The sequence below is a fragment of the Sebastes umbrosus genome, chromosome 2 (assembly GCF_015220745.1).
Source record: "Sebastes umbrosus isolate fSebUmb1 chromosome 2, fSebUmb1.pri, whole genome shotgun sequence".
Taxonomy (NCBI): domain Eukaryota; kingdom Metazoa; phylum Chordata; class Actinopteri; order Perciformes; family Sebastidae; genus Sebastes; species Sebastes umbrosus.
In genome coordinates this window covers 149,462-165,633 of record NC_051270.1, presented here as the reverse complement: position 1 = coordinate 165,633, position 16,172 = coordinate 149,462, and the positions used below count along the sequence as shown (strand labels likewise).

Genomic DNA, 16,172 nt, shown 5'->3' with positions numbered 1-16,172 from the left:
ATGCAGTACCTGTGAGGGTTTCTGGATCAATATCTGTCATTGTTTTGTGTTGTTCATTGATTTACAATAATAAATATATACATACATTTACATAAAGCAGCATATTTGCCCACTCCCATGTTGATAAGAGGATTAAATACTGGACTAATCTCCTTTAAGGTTCATTTAGAACTGATGATGTTTGATTAATTGCAGTTAAATATTTTAATTGATTGACAGCTCTAGATGACAGTGTAATGTGTGTTGTGTTGTGTTGTGTGTTGTGTGTTGTGTTGTGTAGATCACAGTGTTCAGGATGGGCTCAGAGGGACAGCAGGACATAGAGATGTCCATCCTGACGGCTCTGCTCAAAGGTAACAACACAACACTGTAATCATGTTAATCATAGGGTAATACTGATTAATGAGGTCAAAGGTCACCTGTGTTGTTTATTGGTGTGATTTCAGGTACGAATGCGTCGGCGTCTGATCAGCTGAGTTTGGCGCTGGCCTGGAACAGAGTGGACATCGCTCGCAGTCAGATCTTTGTGTACGGTCACCACTGGCCTGTGAGTTTACACGTGATTACATTTCATCTAGATGACATCATATCAATCACAAAAAAGTATATTCTGTGTTCTTCTTATTGTAAACAAATCCCATGAAAAACTAATAATGAATTGATCCTCCTGAACGTTCTCACTCCCAGCTTGTCTAACACTGCCGAACCGGCAGCGTTATCTCCCAACCATGGGACCACTATTGGTGCCCCGTGTGAGGCTAAAAGTAACGTTGACTTATTTTGTCACGGGACTCGTCAGTATCGCACCCCTTGAGTCACATGAGTCGTTAGTATCATCAATCCCCTGAGATCCGTGAGTTATTAGTCAAATGAGTCATTAGTATCATCAGTCACGTGAGTCACTAGTATTGTCAGTCCCGTGAGTCACGTGACTCGTCAGTATAGTCAGTCGCTTGAGTCATGTGAGATGTTAGTATCGTCAGTCCCGTGAGTCAGTGAAGTTAACGTCAACCACGATTGTTTCCTAACCATAACTAAGTGGTCGTGTTGCCTAGACCTAACTTCCTGTGGAAACGGAAGTTTATTTTGAAAGCACTGACCGAGCGGCAGTATTTGATGAGCTGGGAGTGAGAACGTGTTGGTCCTGCTGCCACTAACACTCACTAGAGCACCAAATGTGGATTAATCCGCCGATGAAAAAAATCCCCAACACAGTCTCTGTTTCTTCCTGTTGGTTTGATGAAAACTACGGTGAGCAGCTGGATGAAAGTAAGGGAAGTAAGACGACCAGAAACCGTCTTTCCCTCCGTTAACAGATCAGTTGTCCCACAGTTAAAGAAGCCAAACTGACTGTATGTTGCTGGTGTTTCTGCAGCCTGTGAGCTCTTCACCCACCGACCGGCCCAAAAGTCCGGTGGTCCAGCGACCGCCAGCGGGAGGAGGAGGGAAAGGGAAAGCCCGGGGGAAGAAAGGGAAAGGAGGCAAAACCAAACCTGAACCACCTGAGGAGACCGACCCCAGGAAACTGGAGCTGCTCAGCTGGGTCAGTCACTAACATCAGGATCCATGACATATATTCAGAGCCTCATAACTCAGACACCCCCGCTGGGACTGATGATGATGATGATGATGATGATGATGATGATGATGATGATGATGTTGCGACAGGTGAACTCTCTGGAGCAGGCCATGATGGACGCTCTGGTGTTGGACAGGGTGGACTTTGTCAAACTGCTGATCGAGAACGGAGTCAACATCCATCACTTCCTGACGATTCCTCGCCTGGAGGAGCTGTACAACACGGTGAGACGCACCTGAAGACACCACGTAGTCCTCAGTGTCCTCGGTGTCATCAGTGTCCTCAGTGTTATATATCACATGAGAGCTAATGTCCAGCTGGCGGGTCATTGTTGTGAAATAAACCCCGACAGGGCGTTGTGCATCGCCCAACAATGACCCGCTAGCTGTACATTATCACGTTTATTACACGGCTACTTACTGAAGGTTGAATATTTATCTGCACATCTGTACTGTAGCCTACAGCTGCTGACCTACTTACCTACTTTACAACACATCTGTATCATTTCACTTGATAATGAAGTTAATTTAATATGAATATTTCTTATTTTTGTTTTGTTAATGGTCCATTAAAACAAATTCGTATAGCTGATATTACCTTATTATATCAGAGTGATGTTTAAAAAAGCTTCTTTTATATGAACGGCGTTTCTCTTGTTTGTTGTGAAGACGAGTTATGAAACAAAAGCTTTGTGCTTTAACCTCCATATTCTCATCGACATGTTTATCTGCAGCTTAACATCCATCAGCGATGCTCTTCATCTTCTGTTATATCACCGCCGGCCTCTAATCTTTATCTGCGTGCCTCTAAAACCAGCTCTTAAAACATCATGTGAGTCACGTTATTGTCAGATTATAAAGAGAAGCTCTCTGCCGCCGTCTGTGTGTCACCACACGTATTATATTGTTATTATTATTATTATTATAATGTTCACACACTCAATTCATCTGCTTGTGAAGTGCAACAAGTCCAATTAGAGCAAACACATGAATCAGTAATCACTGTAACAGCTGCAGCGTTAATCACACACAGTTCTAATATCACGGTTTAAGCACAATAATACTGCATTTATACACCTAGCACAAATATCGTCTATCAACTATCAATTTATACTTTCAATAATAAATAATGATCCAAAGCAATTTGTAATAAAAGAAGATTTTCATTGAAATAAACGTCTGTTATGAGTCATTACATCTGTCGGTGAAGGAGAGTAACACGATAGGGACTGAGCCTAAAGTATTGTAATATTTATATATTTGCAGTATTACAAACTCTCTCTGTGGGGATATTCCTGAAAAAGAAGATGCTGTTTTACAGTTTTTTTTTCTCCATTGCATACACACTTCAAAAAAATGGAACCGTGTTGAAATGAAATATTTATGAAAATATTTTCCTAAACCTTTCTTGATTTCACATTTGTCCCAGACGTTTCCAGGCCGGTTTTCCACGACCGTACGAACCCTGTTTTTGTTGTTGTTGTTGTTGTTGTTGTTGTTTACTCTTCATCCGTTTCCTGTTTGTTTTGCTGTTTGTGTCCTGTAGAAGTTGGGACCGGCCAACACATTGCACTTTGTGGTCAGAGACGTGAAAAAGGTGAGTTTTGTGTATTTAAACATCTTTAATCAAGAATAGCTCCACAACTAGCAGGTCTACCTGCATGATCGTGGTCTCTATGGATGGGTAAGACCTCAGAGAATTCATCCCCAGTGTCAGTAACACTGTGACTCTTACTATGCCTGAGTAAACTGTGTTATGACAGTGGATAACACCATTCAATTGATTGATTCAATGATGCTATGCACAGAGATGACCACTGAATTCATTCAGCAACTCCTCGACTACAACTGAGCCAAAGCAGATACAAATAACACAAAGCACATAGATTCTACAAAGGTTTTAGTCAGGATAGGACCAGGAGGACTCTCCATTTGGACACTTGGATACCCAAAGTGTGCCAAATGTGGTTTTCTACCTCTTGAAAGGGAATCTGGCTCTAAGATACTCCTGATATCCACTACAGGAGGCTACGTGCACACAGTGGAACCTATGGCCATGACATTCACCCTGTGCATCATCACATTCTACCATTGTGCATCATCACATTCTACCATTGTGCATCATCACATTCTACCATTGTCCATCATCACATTCTACATTGTGCATCATCACATTCTACCATTGTGCATCATCATATTCTACCATTGTGCCTCATCACATTCTACCATTGTGCATCATCACATTCTACCATTGTGCATCATCATATTCTACCATTGTGCATCATCACATTCTACCATTGTGCCTCATCACATTCTACCATTGTGCATCATCACATTCTACCATTGTGCATCATCACATTCTACCATTGTGCATCATCACATTCTACATTGTGCATCATCACATTCTACCATTGTGCATCATCATATTCTACCATTGTGCCTCATCACATTCTACCATTGTGCATCATCACATTCTACCATTGTGCATCATCATATTCTACTATTGTGCTCAGTATAACATCAATAGAAAACAACTAAATTGTATAATTTTGACTCCAAATGGAGTAGTTTTATTATAATAATGAAATATAATCAAGTAAACTTAGATAATAACAAATAAGATCAATAACAATGTAAATAAGATAACAAAAAATAATCCAACGTCAAGTATAAACATTCAATATAAAAATATTATAAAATAAAAATACAATCTGTCGTGTGTTGATTTTGTAACTAAATATATTGAAATCATTGTCCAAAAAACATTGTTTGGACCAAATCCACGCAGAGCGTTGTTTTAGTCGCGTTAAGGTCTCGACTTTTAAAGACTATTCAGAATAAAGACCAATACAGCATTTTATGAAGTTTTAAAGGCAGTGCTTTAACTCACAGCTCAGCTGAACCGGTACCGGGTCCGTCGGGTAAAAGAGGTTAAAGGATTTTGTTTGTCATCAAAGAAAGAAGCTGATTTAAAAAAATGTATTTCTGTAAGTCGACTTATAACAACCTGCAAACATCTCAGCCACACTGGAGGACACCAATCAATCAATCAGTCTATCAGTTCTGAATATCAGATGGATTTTATATTACATGACTGTTCCTTAAAAACAAACCTTCTTCCTTCAGGCTTATATTAACGCTTTGTTCCCCACAATAACAATAGTAATAATAATAGCATTAGTAATACTGACAGAGTTATCCAAATTTACGCCGTTTTCCCGTCATGTTACCCATTAACAATAATATAGTTATTCATAATCATTAAATAGATACTAATATAATAATTTCACTTGTGAGTAATTACAAATGTAATTAGTAATAAAGTATAATTTATTTATTAACTCGTCTCCTTCCTCTGTACAATCCTTTGTGTTCCAGGGTAATCTCCCTCCAGACTACCAGATCACGCTGATCGATATCGGCCTGGTGCTGGAGTTCCTGATGGGTGGAGCGTACCGCTGCTACTACACCAGGAAGAGCTTCAGGTCGCTGTACAACAACCTGTACGGCCTCAAGCGAGTGAGCAAACTGCCACTGAATGTCCACGTTAAAAAACTACAGCGTCAGGTTCAAAACAACAAAGTCCTGTTAAAAACGACAGCACCAAGTTAAAAAACTACAGCGTCAAGTTCAAAAACTACAGCATCATGTTCAAAAACTACAGCGTCATGTTCAAAAACTACAGCGTCAAGTTCAAAAACTACAACGTCACGTTAAAAACTACAGCGTCAAGTTCAAAAACTACAATGTCCCGTTCAAAAACTACAGTCAAGTTAAAAAACTACGGAGTCAAGTTAAAAAACTACAGCGTCAGGTTCAAAAACTACAGCGTCATGTTAAAAAACAACAGCGTCAAGTTCAAAAACTACAACGTAACGTTAAAAAACGACAGCGTCATGTTAAAAAACTACAATGTCCCATTCAAAAACTACAGAGTCAAGTTAAAAAACTACAGCGTCAGGTTCAAAAACTACAATGTCCCGTTCAAAAACTACAGAGTCAAGTTAAAAAACTACAGCGTCAGGTTCAAAAACTACAATGTCCCGTTCAAAAACTACAGAGTCAAGTTAAAAAACTACAGCGTCAGGTTCAAAAACTACAGCGTCATGTTAAAAAACAACAGCGTCAACCTCAAAAACTACAGAGTCACTTTAAAAAACTACAGTGTAATGTTCAAAAACTACAGTGTCATGTTAAAAAACCACATCGTCAAGTTAAAAAACTACAGCATCACATTCAAAAACTACAGCGTCACATTCAAAAACTACAACGTTAAGTTAAAAAACTACAGCATCAGGTTCAAAAACTACAGCGTTGCGTTAAAAAACTAATGTCACATTAAAAAAAACGACATCGTCACATTCAAAAAGTTGCTTTTTAAAGATCCTGGACATGAAGAATCAACTCAGTGATCATTCGAGCAACGATAGACGATTTAATTGACGTGTGTTTTTAAAAACGTATACAGTACATTTCTGGAATAATAAACTGATCTTTTCATATTTTGTTTTACAGCCTAAAGCTCTGAAACTTCTTGGAATGGAGGTGTGTTACATCTATTTTAAATATTCCTGCTGTATATCTGATTGTGGACTCGGTGTCTGATGTGTGGACTCATGTGGACCGGTTCCTGCAGGACGACGAGCCCCGTCCGAAGGGTAAAGGAAAGAAGAACAAGAAGAAGGAGGAGGAGGTGGACATCGACGTGGACGACCCAGAGGTCAGCAGGTTTCAGTACCCGTTCCACGAGCTGATGGTGTGGGCCGTGCTGATGAAGCGCCAGAAGATGGCGCTGTTCCTGTGGCAGCGGGGGGAGGAGGCCATGGCCAAAGCGCTGGTGGCCTGTAAACTCTACAAGGCCATGGCCCACGAGTCGTCCCAGAGCGAGCTGGTGGACGACATCTACCAGGACCTGGAGAACAACTCCAAGTAAGTCCCACAGACCCAGAGACCAGGTCCTGTTCAGACCAGAGAGCCCCACATAGAAAGGGTTACCAACACATCTTATTTTCTGCCTGTGTTCTTTTGCTGTCATGTGATCATCAGCCAATCAGAGTTAAGAGTCAGAACAACATTCAACACAACATACTGATAAAACTATCACATCCTGTAAATAAGAACAAGTTATGTGGAGCGACACTGGAGCCTGAACTACAGCGTCACGTAAAAAACTACAGCGCCACGTTTAAGAACTACAGCGTCACATTAAAAAACGACAGCGTCACGTTAAAAAACTACAGCATAACGTTAAAAAACTACAGCGCCACGTTTAAGAACTACAGCGTCACATTAAAAAACGACAGCGTCACATTAAAAAACGACAGCGTCACGTTAAAAAACTACAGCGTCATGTTCAAAAACTACAGCTTAACGTTTTAGAACTACAGCGTCACGTTAAAAAGCTACAGCGTCACATTTAAGAACTACAGCGTCACATTCAAAAACTACAGCGCCACGTTAAAGAACTACAGCATAACGTTAAAAAACGACAGTGTCACGTTAAGAAACGACAGCGTCACGTTAAAAAACTACAATGTCATGTTCAAAAACTACAGCTTAACGTTTTAGAACTACAGCGTCACGTTAAAAAACTACAGCGTCACATTTAAGAACTACAGAGTCAAGTTCCAAAATTACAGCTTCACGTTCAAAAACGACAGCATCACGTTTAAGAACTACAGCGTCACGTTTAAGAACTACAGAGTCACGTTTAAGAACTACAGTCACGTTCAAAAACTACAGCATCACGTTAAAAAATTACAGCTTCATGTTCAAAAACTACAGCGTCACATTCTAAAACTACAGCATCACATTCAAAGACTACAGCGTCACATTTAAGAACACACAGCATCACATTCAAAAACTACAGTATCACATTTAAGAACTACAGCATCACGTTCAACAAGTACAGCGTTATGTTTAAGAACAACAACGTCACGTTAAAAAACTACAGCGTTATGTTACTGCAGCACCACGTGAAGTCTGACAGTGTCGAGCTGAGTCTCACATGTCCTAACAAGGACACCGTACTGAGGATTGAGACGTAGATTAGGACACGTTTTTAGATCACTAGCTGTAACACAGCTGACGTTGTGTTTCATATAGAGATGGTGAACGACTGACAGGAAGTGTTCGGTGTTCCGGCATCTAGTGATTGAACCTCACATCCGCTGCGTCTCTTCTGTTGCAGGGAGTTCGGCCAGCTGGCCTACGAGCTGTTGGATCAGTCGTACAAACACGACGAGCAGGTGGCGATGAAGCTGCTGACGTACGAGCTGAAGAACTGGAGTAACTCCACCTGTCTGAAGCTGGCGGTCGCCGCCAAACACAGAGACTTCATCGCACACACCTGCAGCCAGATGCTGCTGACGGACATGTGGATGGGATGTCTGAGGATGGGCAAGAGCAACAGCCTCAAGGTAACCACAATACAGCACTGGGGACTCTGCAGGATCTGGACTGGACCCTGCAGGACCTCGGGAGAAGCTTCAGTTGCAAAGAACGGATATCGGCGAGAAGTGAAAGTCAATAGTTGGTTCCATGTCAACATCAGCTCCCATCAGCAGAGCTATGCTTCCGCCATTTTGGACTGAAAGACACGGCAGTAAAACGTCCTCCTTCAAAGAGACGTACAAAAGTACAACTACATTATTTCTATTTTATTATATTCTACCGAAATGTCCTATGTTGAACAATAAAATATTATAAATATAACATGTGTTCTCAGTCCAAAATGGCGACAGCGGCTGCACCAGAGTTTCGTCTCTTTGCTTCTAGACTTTGTCTTCTAAACTCACCGCTAGACAGCGCCACACACTGGACATTTTAAAGTCATATCATTTCACATGAAAAACAGCTGGCTGATGTGATAACGAGATGATTTCTGTCTCCAGGTGATTATCGGGATCATTTTCCCTCCTGCGATTCTCCTCCTGGAGTTTCGTCTCGGAGACGAAGCTTCGTATCATTCGTCCAAAGAGAACGACGACGACAAAACTAAAGACGAAGACACCAAATCCAGCAAGGTAACAACCCGACCGGCGGAACAGCTTCAGCCTCATTAACTTCAGCTTTATTAGTTTACGGCCGTGTGAGTGATTAAGAGTTTGTTTCAGGACGCCGTCTCTAACGTGGACGCTATGTCAAAGAAAGGAGACGAAGAAGAAGAACAGAAGAAACACAAGAGGAAGACTCCCATCGGGAGGAAGATCTACGAGTTCTACAGCGCTCCTTACACTAAGTTCTGGTTCAACACGGCAAGTTATTAAATATCATATCCTGTAATATCAACTCCAACTACGTTGACTACAACGATTGACTACAAGCGTTTTCCCCCCCGAGTGTGAACGCACGCAGTAATTTTTCCATACAAGTAACCCGTCAATAATATAATATATAATATATGATGTGGTGATGCTGGTTGTTTAGTTGTTAAACATTATACAGTGACACATGGTTGTGAAACACACACTCTTCCTCCAGCCAGCTGTGGTTAGCATAGCTTAGCATAAAGACTGGAAACAGAGGGAAACAGCTAGCCTGGATCTCTCAGATGATAAAAGTGATTTATAGTTTGTTACGTTAGACCAGATGAAATGTGTGAAACCAACGGTGCAGTTTTCTGATATTGAAGTGACTCCAGGAGATATGTATTTATACATAAATGTGTATTTTTACACAAACACTGTTTATAGTAACAAATAGCAGCTATAAATACAATACCGGTATGTGATATGTTTTTATACTCTACCGTATAAATAATAATAATAATAATATGACATAACAGAATACAACAAAAGACAAAATATAGAAAGATAATGCCATGTGTTGTTATGTTAGTAGTAGGGTAGTAATAGCATTAAAACCGGTGTTAAAAAGACAGAGTTCTGTACCATGTGAAGTAAAATGAGAACGTGTACTAACCATCTGTGGATTTGTGTGTGTCAGATCTCGTACTTGGTGTACCTGATGTTGTATAACTACATCATCCTGGTGAAGATGGAGCGATGGCCGTCTCTGCAGGAGTGGATCGTCATCTCTTACATCATCACTCTGGGACTGGAGAAGGTCCGACAGGTAAACGCTGGTCGACACACCACGTTTTACGCATTACAGCTGATAACGCTGTCCCGACCGACGGCGTCGTCATTGTAGCATAGCACCCCCCTCAGCTCAGGTTAACTCTGTTATCTCTGTCAGCACTTTCTCCATCGTTGAGAGGCAATAGAAATGCTCCCAATCTGGTATTTAGCACCTTTAACAACATTGATGTCGTGTTAGTTTCATGTTTGCACAATACTCATCAGTTAAACCCGCCCCCTCCCGTCAGATCCTGATGTCGGAGCCAGGGAAGCTGAAGCAGAAGATCAACGTGTGGTTGGAGGACTACTGGAACATCACCGACCTGGTTGCCATCTCCTTCTTCCTGCTGGGGTTACTGCTGCGGCTGCAGAGCGAGCCCTCCATGGGCTACGGACGCGTCATCTACTGCGTCGACATCATCTTCTGGTACATCCGGGTCCTCGACATCTTCGGGGTCAACAAGTACCTGGGACCCTACGTCATGATGATCGGCAAAATGGTACCGCATCACATATATGATGATGATGAAACCCTGTTTATATTTAATAAGACGTCCATGAATAAGGACATAAATGTCTCCGGTGTGGTCGTCCTCCAGATGATCGACATGCTGTACTTCGTGGTCATCATGCTGGTGGTGTTGATGAGCTTCGGCGTGGCTCGGCAGGCCATCCTCCACCCGGACGAGGAGCCAACATGGCGTCTGGCCAAAAACATCTTCTACATGCCGTACTGGATGATCTACGGAGAGGTGTTCGCTGACTCCATAGACCGTAAGACTAGAGTTCATAGTAAGACTTCCAGTCGGTCAGCTGTCTGTCCTCACCCCTGTCCGCCTGTCCTCACCCCTCCGTCCTCACCCCTCCGTCTTCACCCCCTGTCATCAACCCTCTGTCCTCAACCCCCTGTCCTCTCCATAGACCGTAAGACAAGAGCTCATAGTAAGACTTCCAGACAGTCACCTCTCTGTCCTCACCCCTCTGTCCTCACCCTCACATGTTTCACTTTCTTTATAATTATCACTCAGTGTTTCAGACATGAATTCTTCTTCCTGCTCTCTGACTGATCATGTTCTTGTTATTGATTATTGATTATTGATTATTTTCTGTCTCTCCTCCGTTTCTCTTCCATCGTTGACGGACAGTTTATGCGATGGAAATCAATCGTGAGTGTCTCTGACTGTGAACGTAGAAGTGGTCGTCAGTATCCGGCCAAAATGTTACCGTTAGATTAATTGTACCAGAATTAGTTCAAAGATAATTTTCAACATTCTCCAGGGTTATGAGATGACAACGTCATACTCGTGTGTTGTTTTGTGTCTCAGCTCCGTGTGGAGACAACTTGTACGATGAAGACGGGAAGAAGCTTCCTCCCTGTATCCCCGGAGCCTGGCTGACTCCGGCCATCATGGCCTGCTACCTGCTGGTGGCCAACATCCTGCTGGTCAACCTGCTGATCGCTGTCTTCAAGTCAGTATATTCACCACCAGGTCCTGCTGCTGATGCTATACTACACACCTCAAACACAGACCTCTGATCCTGCTGCTGAGGCTATACTACACACCTCAAACACAGACCTCTGATCCTGCTGCTGAGGCTATACTACACACCTCAAACACAGACCTCTGATCCTGCTGCTGAGGCTATACTACACACCTCAAACACAGACCTCTGATCCTGCTGCTGATGCTATACTACACACCTCAAACACAGACCTCTGATCCTGCTGCTGAGGCTATACTACACACCTCAAACACAGACCTCTGATCCTGCTGCTGAGGCTATATTACGCACCTCAAACACAGACCTCTGATCAGTTACTCTTCCCATATCGTGCTCATTCTCAGGTTTATACTTGTATTTTATGTTTCTACTAGAACATGTTTACATGCTGTAAGGTTAAAAAAAAACTTTATTTCTTTCATACTGTCTGTCTGAATATACCTGTGTTCACCGTCTGTCTGAAACGCTCCATTTTAGTGCATTTCAACGGAATTGCGACGGAAATGCGTTGCTAGGCAACAGTTTAGGTCCATGTTTTACTTCCTGTCAGCTGATGTTATTTACATACACTGTCACAGGAAATAAACTGGGACACATTTAGAATGTTTAAAACCGTGTAATGGTCTAAATATTGACTATTTGTGACATCACAAATAGACAGAAACCCTAACGGCTCGTTTCAAACGCACAATTTCTGAATACGGGCTGTGTGTGTTTCTCTGTTTAACAGTATTTATAAAGCACTTAAACCTGCTTTATGATATAAAAGACATGAAAATCTCACTTTTTACAATATGGGACCTTTAAACACACCGCAGCACAGATAAAACATCTGTAGGAAAACAATTCCAAAAATATATGAATCCTGGAAGTTTAGTTTCCGTATCTGTAGTTCTGTTCTGTTCATAAGAAATTTAAGAAAAAATACCAACATAATGAAGAAAAGGAAAGATGAAAAAGTGAACCCATTTTACTCAAAATGGACTTATACTTAATCAGTAGTCGCCCGACAAAACATCTCAGATACCGGTTCAGACTACAGGATATCAGCCTGATTACAACCCAACGCGGCCGTCGTAGGGTGTCGATGCGGATCGGGAACGATAAATGAGTGTCGTGTGCGACAATCGATGGTTTTATCTCGTGTAGCGTGTCATAGTACACGACAACCGACGCCGCGTCTGGGACGCCTCACGACGTCCCGTCAGAAAGTCTAACATGCTTAATTTTTTATTTTTTTTTGCTTTCCACGACGTGCTCCGTCACGGCCGTGAATCTGACCGGCTGAGCTCAGACGCACACAGCTGTAAACAGAAGGCTACTTATTATGCAGAATGATGTCATCGGACCTTCAACTGCTGCCGGACCTCGTGGTAGTATATTCAATCTAGGTTGTGTCGGAGTAAAAAACACCACCGCTGTTGCGGTGACTTTATTCTCATAATATTATGACTTCATTCTCGAAATCTCCGATTTTTTAATTTTTTCTAAATGTGGCCCTAATACTCTGTCGTACCATCGTACCATCGTACCATCGTACCATCGTACCATCGTACCATAGACCTACAACAATGATAAATAAAAATGAAAATGTAAACAAAAAAACAGTTATTCATTTCCATTTTTTAAAGTCCACAGGAAGCCACTGGAGAGGAGTTAAAGGGCCTCATGTGGCTCCGGAGCTGCAGGTTGCTGACCCCTGCCCTGGAGCCTCGTGAGCCCCTTTACATGGTCGGGCCCCTTTACATGGTCGGGCCCCTTTACATGGTACCCGGTAAGCCCGTATATATTAAGACGGCGGTGCCGGGAGAGTGTGTGTTGTCGGAACAGGGGACCGACGTGTAGTCCGTCACGTGTCGTGGCCAAGTCACGACAAGAATTTATGACTCTCAGTCGTCTAATCTGACGTAGTGACCATCAGAACCGTCAAAGATATCCTGTAGTCTGATCCCGGCATAAAAGCATTGAATGCATATAAAATATATAAATATGACAGCTCCGCAAAAGTGAAGCCAGAACATCTGGATCGCCCCCTGGTGACTGGCTGCAGTATAGCTCATAACATGAGAATGGGCCAAAGTCAAAATGAAATATATTTTTCCCAAAGATAGTTTCAGTTATTTTTGGTATTTCTTATCACGCTGACGTTTGTTGAAGTGTTAATTCTTCTGATAAGTTTGGTTTAAATGAGTTATGTTTTGCTATAAAAAGGAGGTCATGATGGACAGCCGTGATTCTCTCTCATTGACCAGCTGTGGTCGCGCTCGGCTCGTCAACTGAGAGAGAGACAGAAAATCTGAATCCGTAAAAGAATAAATGTTAAATGCAAATTTGTCAGAGAAAATCTAACCAGTCTCCTCTTCCTCTCCACAGCAACACGTTCTTCGAGGTGAAGTCAATCTCCAACCAGGTGTGGAAGTTCCAGCGGTATCAGCTGATCATGAACTTCCACGACCGTCCCATCCTGCCTCCCCCGCTCATCGTCTTCCCCCACATCTACATCGTCCTGAAGAGGCTGTGCTGCCGCTGCAGACGGAGGACGGAGGGAGATCACGACGACCGGGAGAGACGACTCCGTAAGATCCGGTTCACCGATGTGACGGTCCGTCTCACTGCGGCGCCTCCGACTCTACAGAGATTAAACTGTGTTTGTTTCCTCAGAGCTGGTGCTGAGCGCTGACGAGCTGAAGAGTCTGCATGAGTTCGAGGAGCAGTGTGTGGAGGAATACTTCAGAGAGAAAGACGACGAGAAACAGTCGTCCAACAACGAGAGAATCCGAGTGACGTCTGAAAGGTCAGGAAGACACACTCGTATAAAACCGATCTATATATACTCTCTTTATAGACTCATATTTGTCTAATTAATATGTATACTGAAGTCATAATATAGTATGACATAAAAATATCTTAACATAGTATGTCATAAAAAAAATATCATGAAAACATCTTAGTAAAGTATAACATAAAAAAGCCATTAAAAAATGTCTTTTCCTGTTTAGTGGCTGATCTAAACCACACAGTGATGGCTGTGCAGAGAAAAGACTGAATTATTGCAGATTATTCTATTAATATAAAGTAAAACTGGATAGGCAAAAAAAGTCATAGTATAGCATGTCGAAAAATATCATGGAAAAAAATCATAGTATAGTATGTCGAATAATTTAATTAAAAAAAGTCATAGTATAGAATGTTGGAAAAAAAAATTCAAAAATTCTCATGAATAAAGGTCATAGGAATGTAGGACATTTTTTACGAAAAAAGAATCAGGAGTTTTATTTGCCATTTGCACCTAAGCACATTGGAATTCTGAGCAGTTTACACCGAGTCAGCTTTAAGAAAAGAAAAAGTAGAAAAGGCACAAGGTAATTACAGTACAAAAAAATAAGTAGCACATTCAACTCAACACAATAAATAAATAAGGAAATAAAACATAAAACACCCTCAGTATAGTTAATAAATATACTGAACTACCCTCTGCATAGGCCCGAGACCCCCACAATACAAATATACTGTATGTTCCATGACATTATTAAAAGAACTTATAGCTCTCATAGAAATATTTAAAAAATGTCCTCTCAGCCTGGTTAGCGTTCCCAAACCACACCGTGATGTCGCTGGTGAGGATTCTTTCAACAAGTCCTCGGTAGGCCACGATGAGGGGCTGACGTCTGAGTCCGGCCGTCGTCAGCAGCCTAATGAAGTGTAGCCGTCGCTGAGCTTTCTTCACGGTTTCAGCAGTGTTTTTGGCCCAGCTCAAGTTGTCAGTCAGATGAAGGCCGAGGAACTTCAATCTGTCAGCCCGCTCCACCTATGAGTCCTGGATGATGAGAGGCTGCGGAGGGGGGGCTCTCTCTCTGGACTCCACAATGAGGACTTTTGTTTTTTAATGTTGAGAACAAGGTCGTCACATAAGGATCGAACCCACAACCTCCAGTATTCCAACCAGATATCTACACCCTGAGCTATTTCACAGGTCATATCATAGCATGTAAAAAAAAATAAGAGTACAAAAAAGTCAACGTATAGTATGTAGAAAAAAAAGTAATTGGATATTATCCAGAAAAAAAATCATAGTACATATAATATGGGGGAAAAAGTCATAGTATGTTGACATTTTTTTTTTTTTTTCATGGTTTATTTGATAGGGACGAGTACATAGACAACTTAAAAACGGCTATCCGATGCAAGTATCATAGTGCTTATAGCGGATGCTAGAAAGGCTTTTTGTGAAAATAAGAGATTGAAACAGGAATGAGTACAGGAAAAATAAATAAATAGAATAAGTGATAGCAAAAGTATGTCGAAAAATTTCATCAAAAAAGTCATAATATAGTATGTCAAAAAAGTCCTAAACATGGTGTGCAGATGAAGTCACACACGTAGGAGTAAAACAAATAAAAACAACATATTTATGGTGACATCCTGCCGTCTGCTTCCTCAGAGTGGAGAACATGTTCATGCGTCTGGAGGAGGTGAACGAGAGGGAGCACTCGATGAAGGCGTCCCTGCAGACGGTGGACCTCCGCCTGGCTCAGATGGAGGAGTTCTCTGGCCGGATGATGAACGCTCTGGAGAAGCTGGCGGGCGTCGACCGGGCCGAGCTCGTCCGCATGCCCTCTAGAGGGTCTGTCTGCGAGCCGGCCGCTCTGCTGCGTCACGGCAGCGTCAACAGCGCCGACGGATACAGTCTGTACCGGTACCAGCTGGAGCACGACGACAGGACGTCGGTGTCCGGAGACATGGAGGGAAATGACAGGAGGGTCCAACTGAGTCCAGAGAGACGAGGGGGAAACACAGAGGGAGGAAACACATCAGGTAGGACAAGTCACACGACACATTACACCACGTTACAAGACTTTACATAACGACATGTGAAAACAAGACAAAACATGATATGAGTAGCTATACCTGCTAAAGGTAATGCACTGTAATTTGTAATCCACGTAATCGTGAACCAGGAAGTATAAAGAGCGGTGGACGCCGTGTAGGGAGGAGGTCGGGGTGGATGGG

At 42.2% G+C, this 16,172-nt stretch overlaps 1 protein-coding gene across 1 annotated transcript in view; it reads left to right on the top strand.

Moving 5' to 3' along the window:
• Positions 1-16,172, top strand: part of LOC119477271 (transient receptor potential cation channel subfamily M member 1-like) — a 40,629-nt gene that overhangs the window by 22,821 nt on the left and 1,636 nt on the right. The window contains exons 10-28 of the mRNA XM_037751265.1: positions 281-353; positions 447-547; positions 1,376-1,543; positions 1,669-1,803; positions 3,125-3,175; positions 4,957-5,097; positions 6,094-6,123; positions 6,215-6,507; positions 7,769-7,997; positions 8,472-8,603; positions 8,694-8,834; positions 9,526-9,654; positions 9,908-10,159; positions 10,259-10,433; positions 10,805-10,825; positions 10,985-11,129; positions 13,536-13,738; positions 13,824-13,956; positions 15,604-15,977. Coding sequence (XP_037607193.1) covers positions 281-353; positions 447-547; positions 1,376-1,543; positions 1,669-1,803; positions 3,125-3,175; positions 4,957-5,097; positions 6,094-6,123; positions 6,215-6,507; positions 7,769-7,997; positions 8,472-8,603; positions 8,694-8,834; positions 9,526-9,654; positions 9,908-10,159; positions 10,259-10,433; positions 10,805-10,825; positions 10,985-11,129; positions 13,536-13,738; positions 13,824-13,956; positions 15,604-15,977 — 2,926 coding nt within the window. The remainder of the gene's footprint in view (positions 1-280; positions 354-446; positions 548-1,375; positions 1,544-1,668; positions 1,804-3,124; positions 3,176-4,956; positions 5,098-6,093; positions 6,124-6,214; positions 6,508-7,768; positions 7,998-8,471; positions 8,604-8,693; positions 8,835-9,525; positions 9,655-9,907; positions 10,160-10,258; positions 10,434-10,804; positions 10,826-10,984; positions 11,130-13,535; positions 13,739-13,823; positions 13,957-15,603; positions 15,978-16,172) is intronic.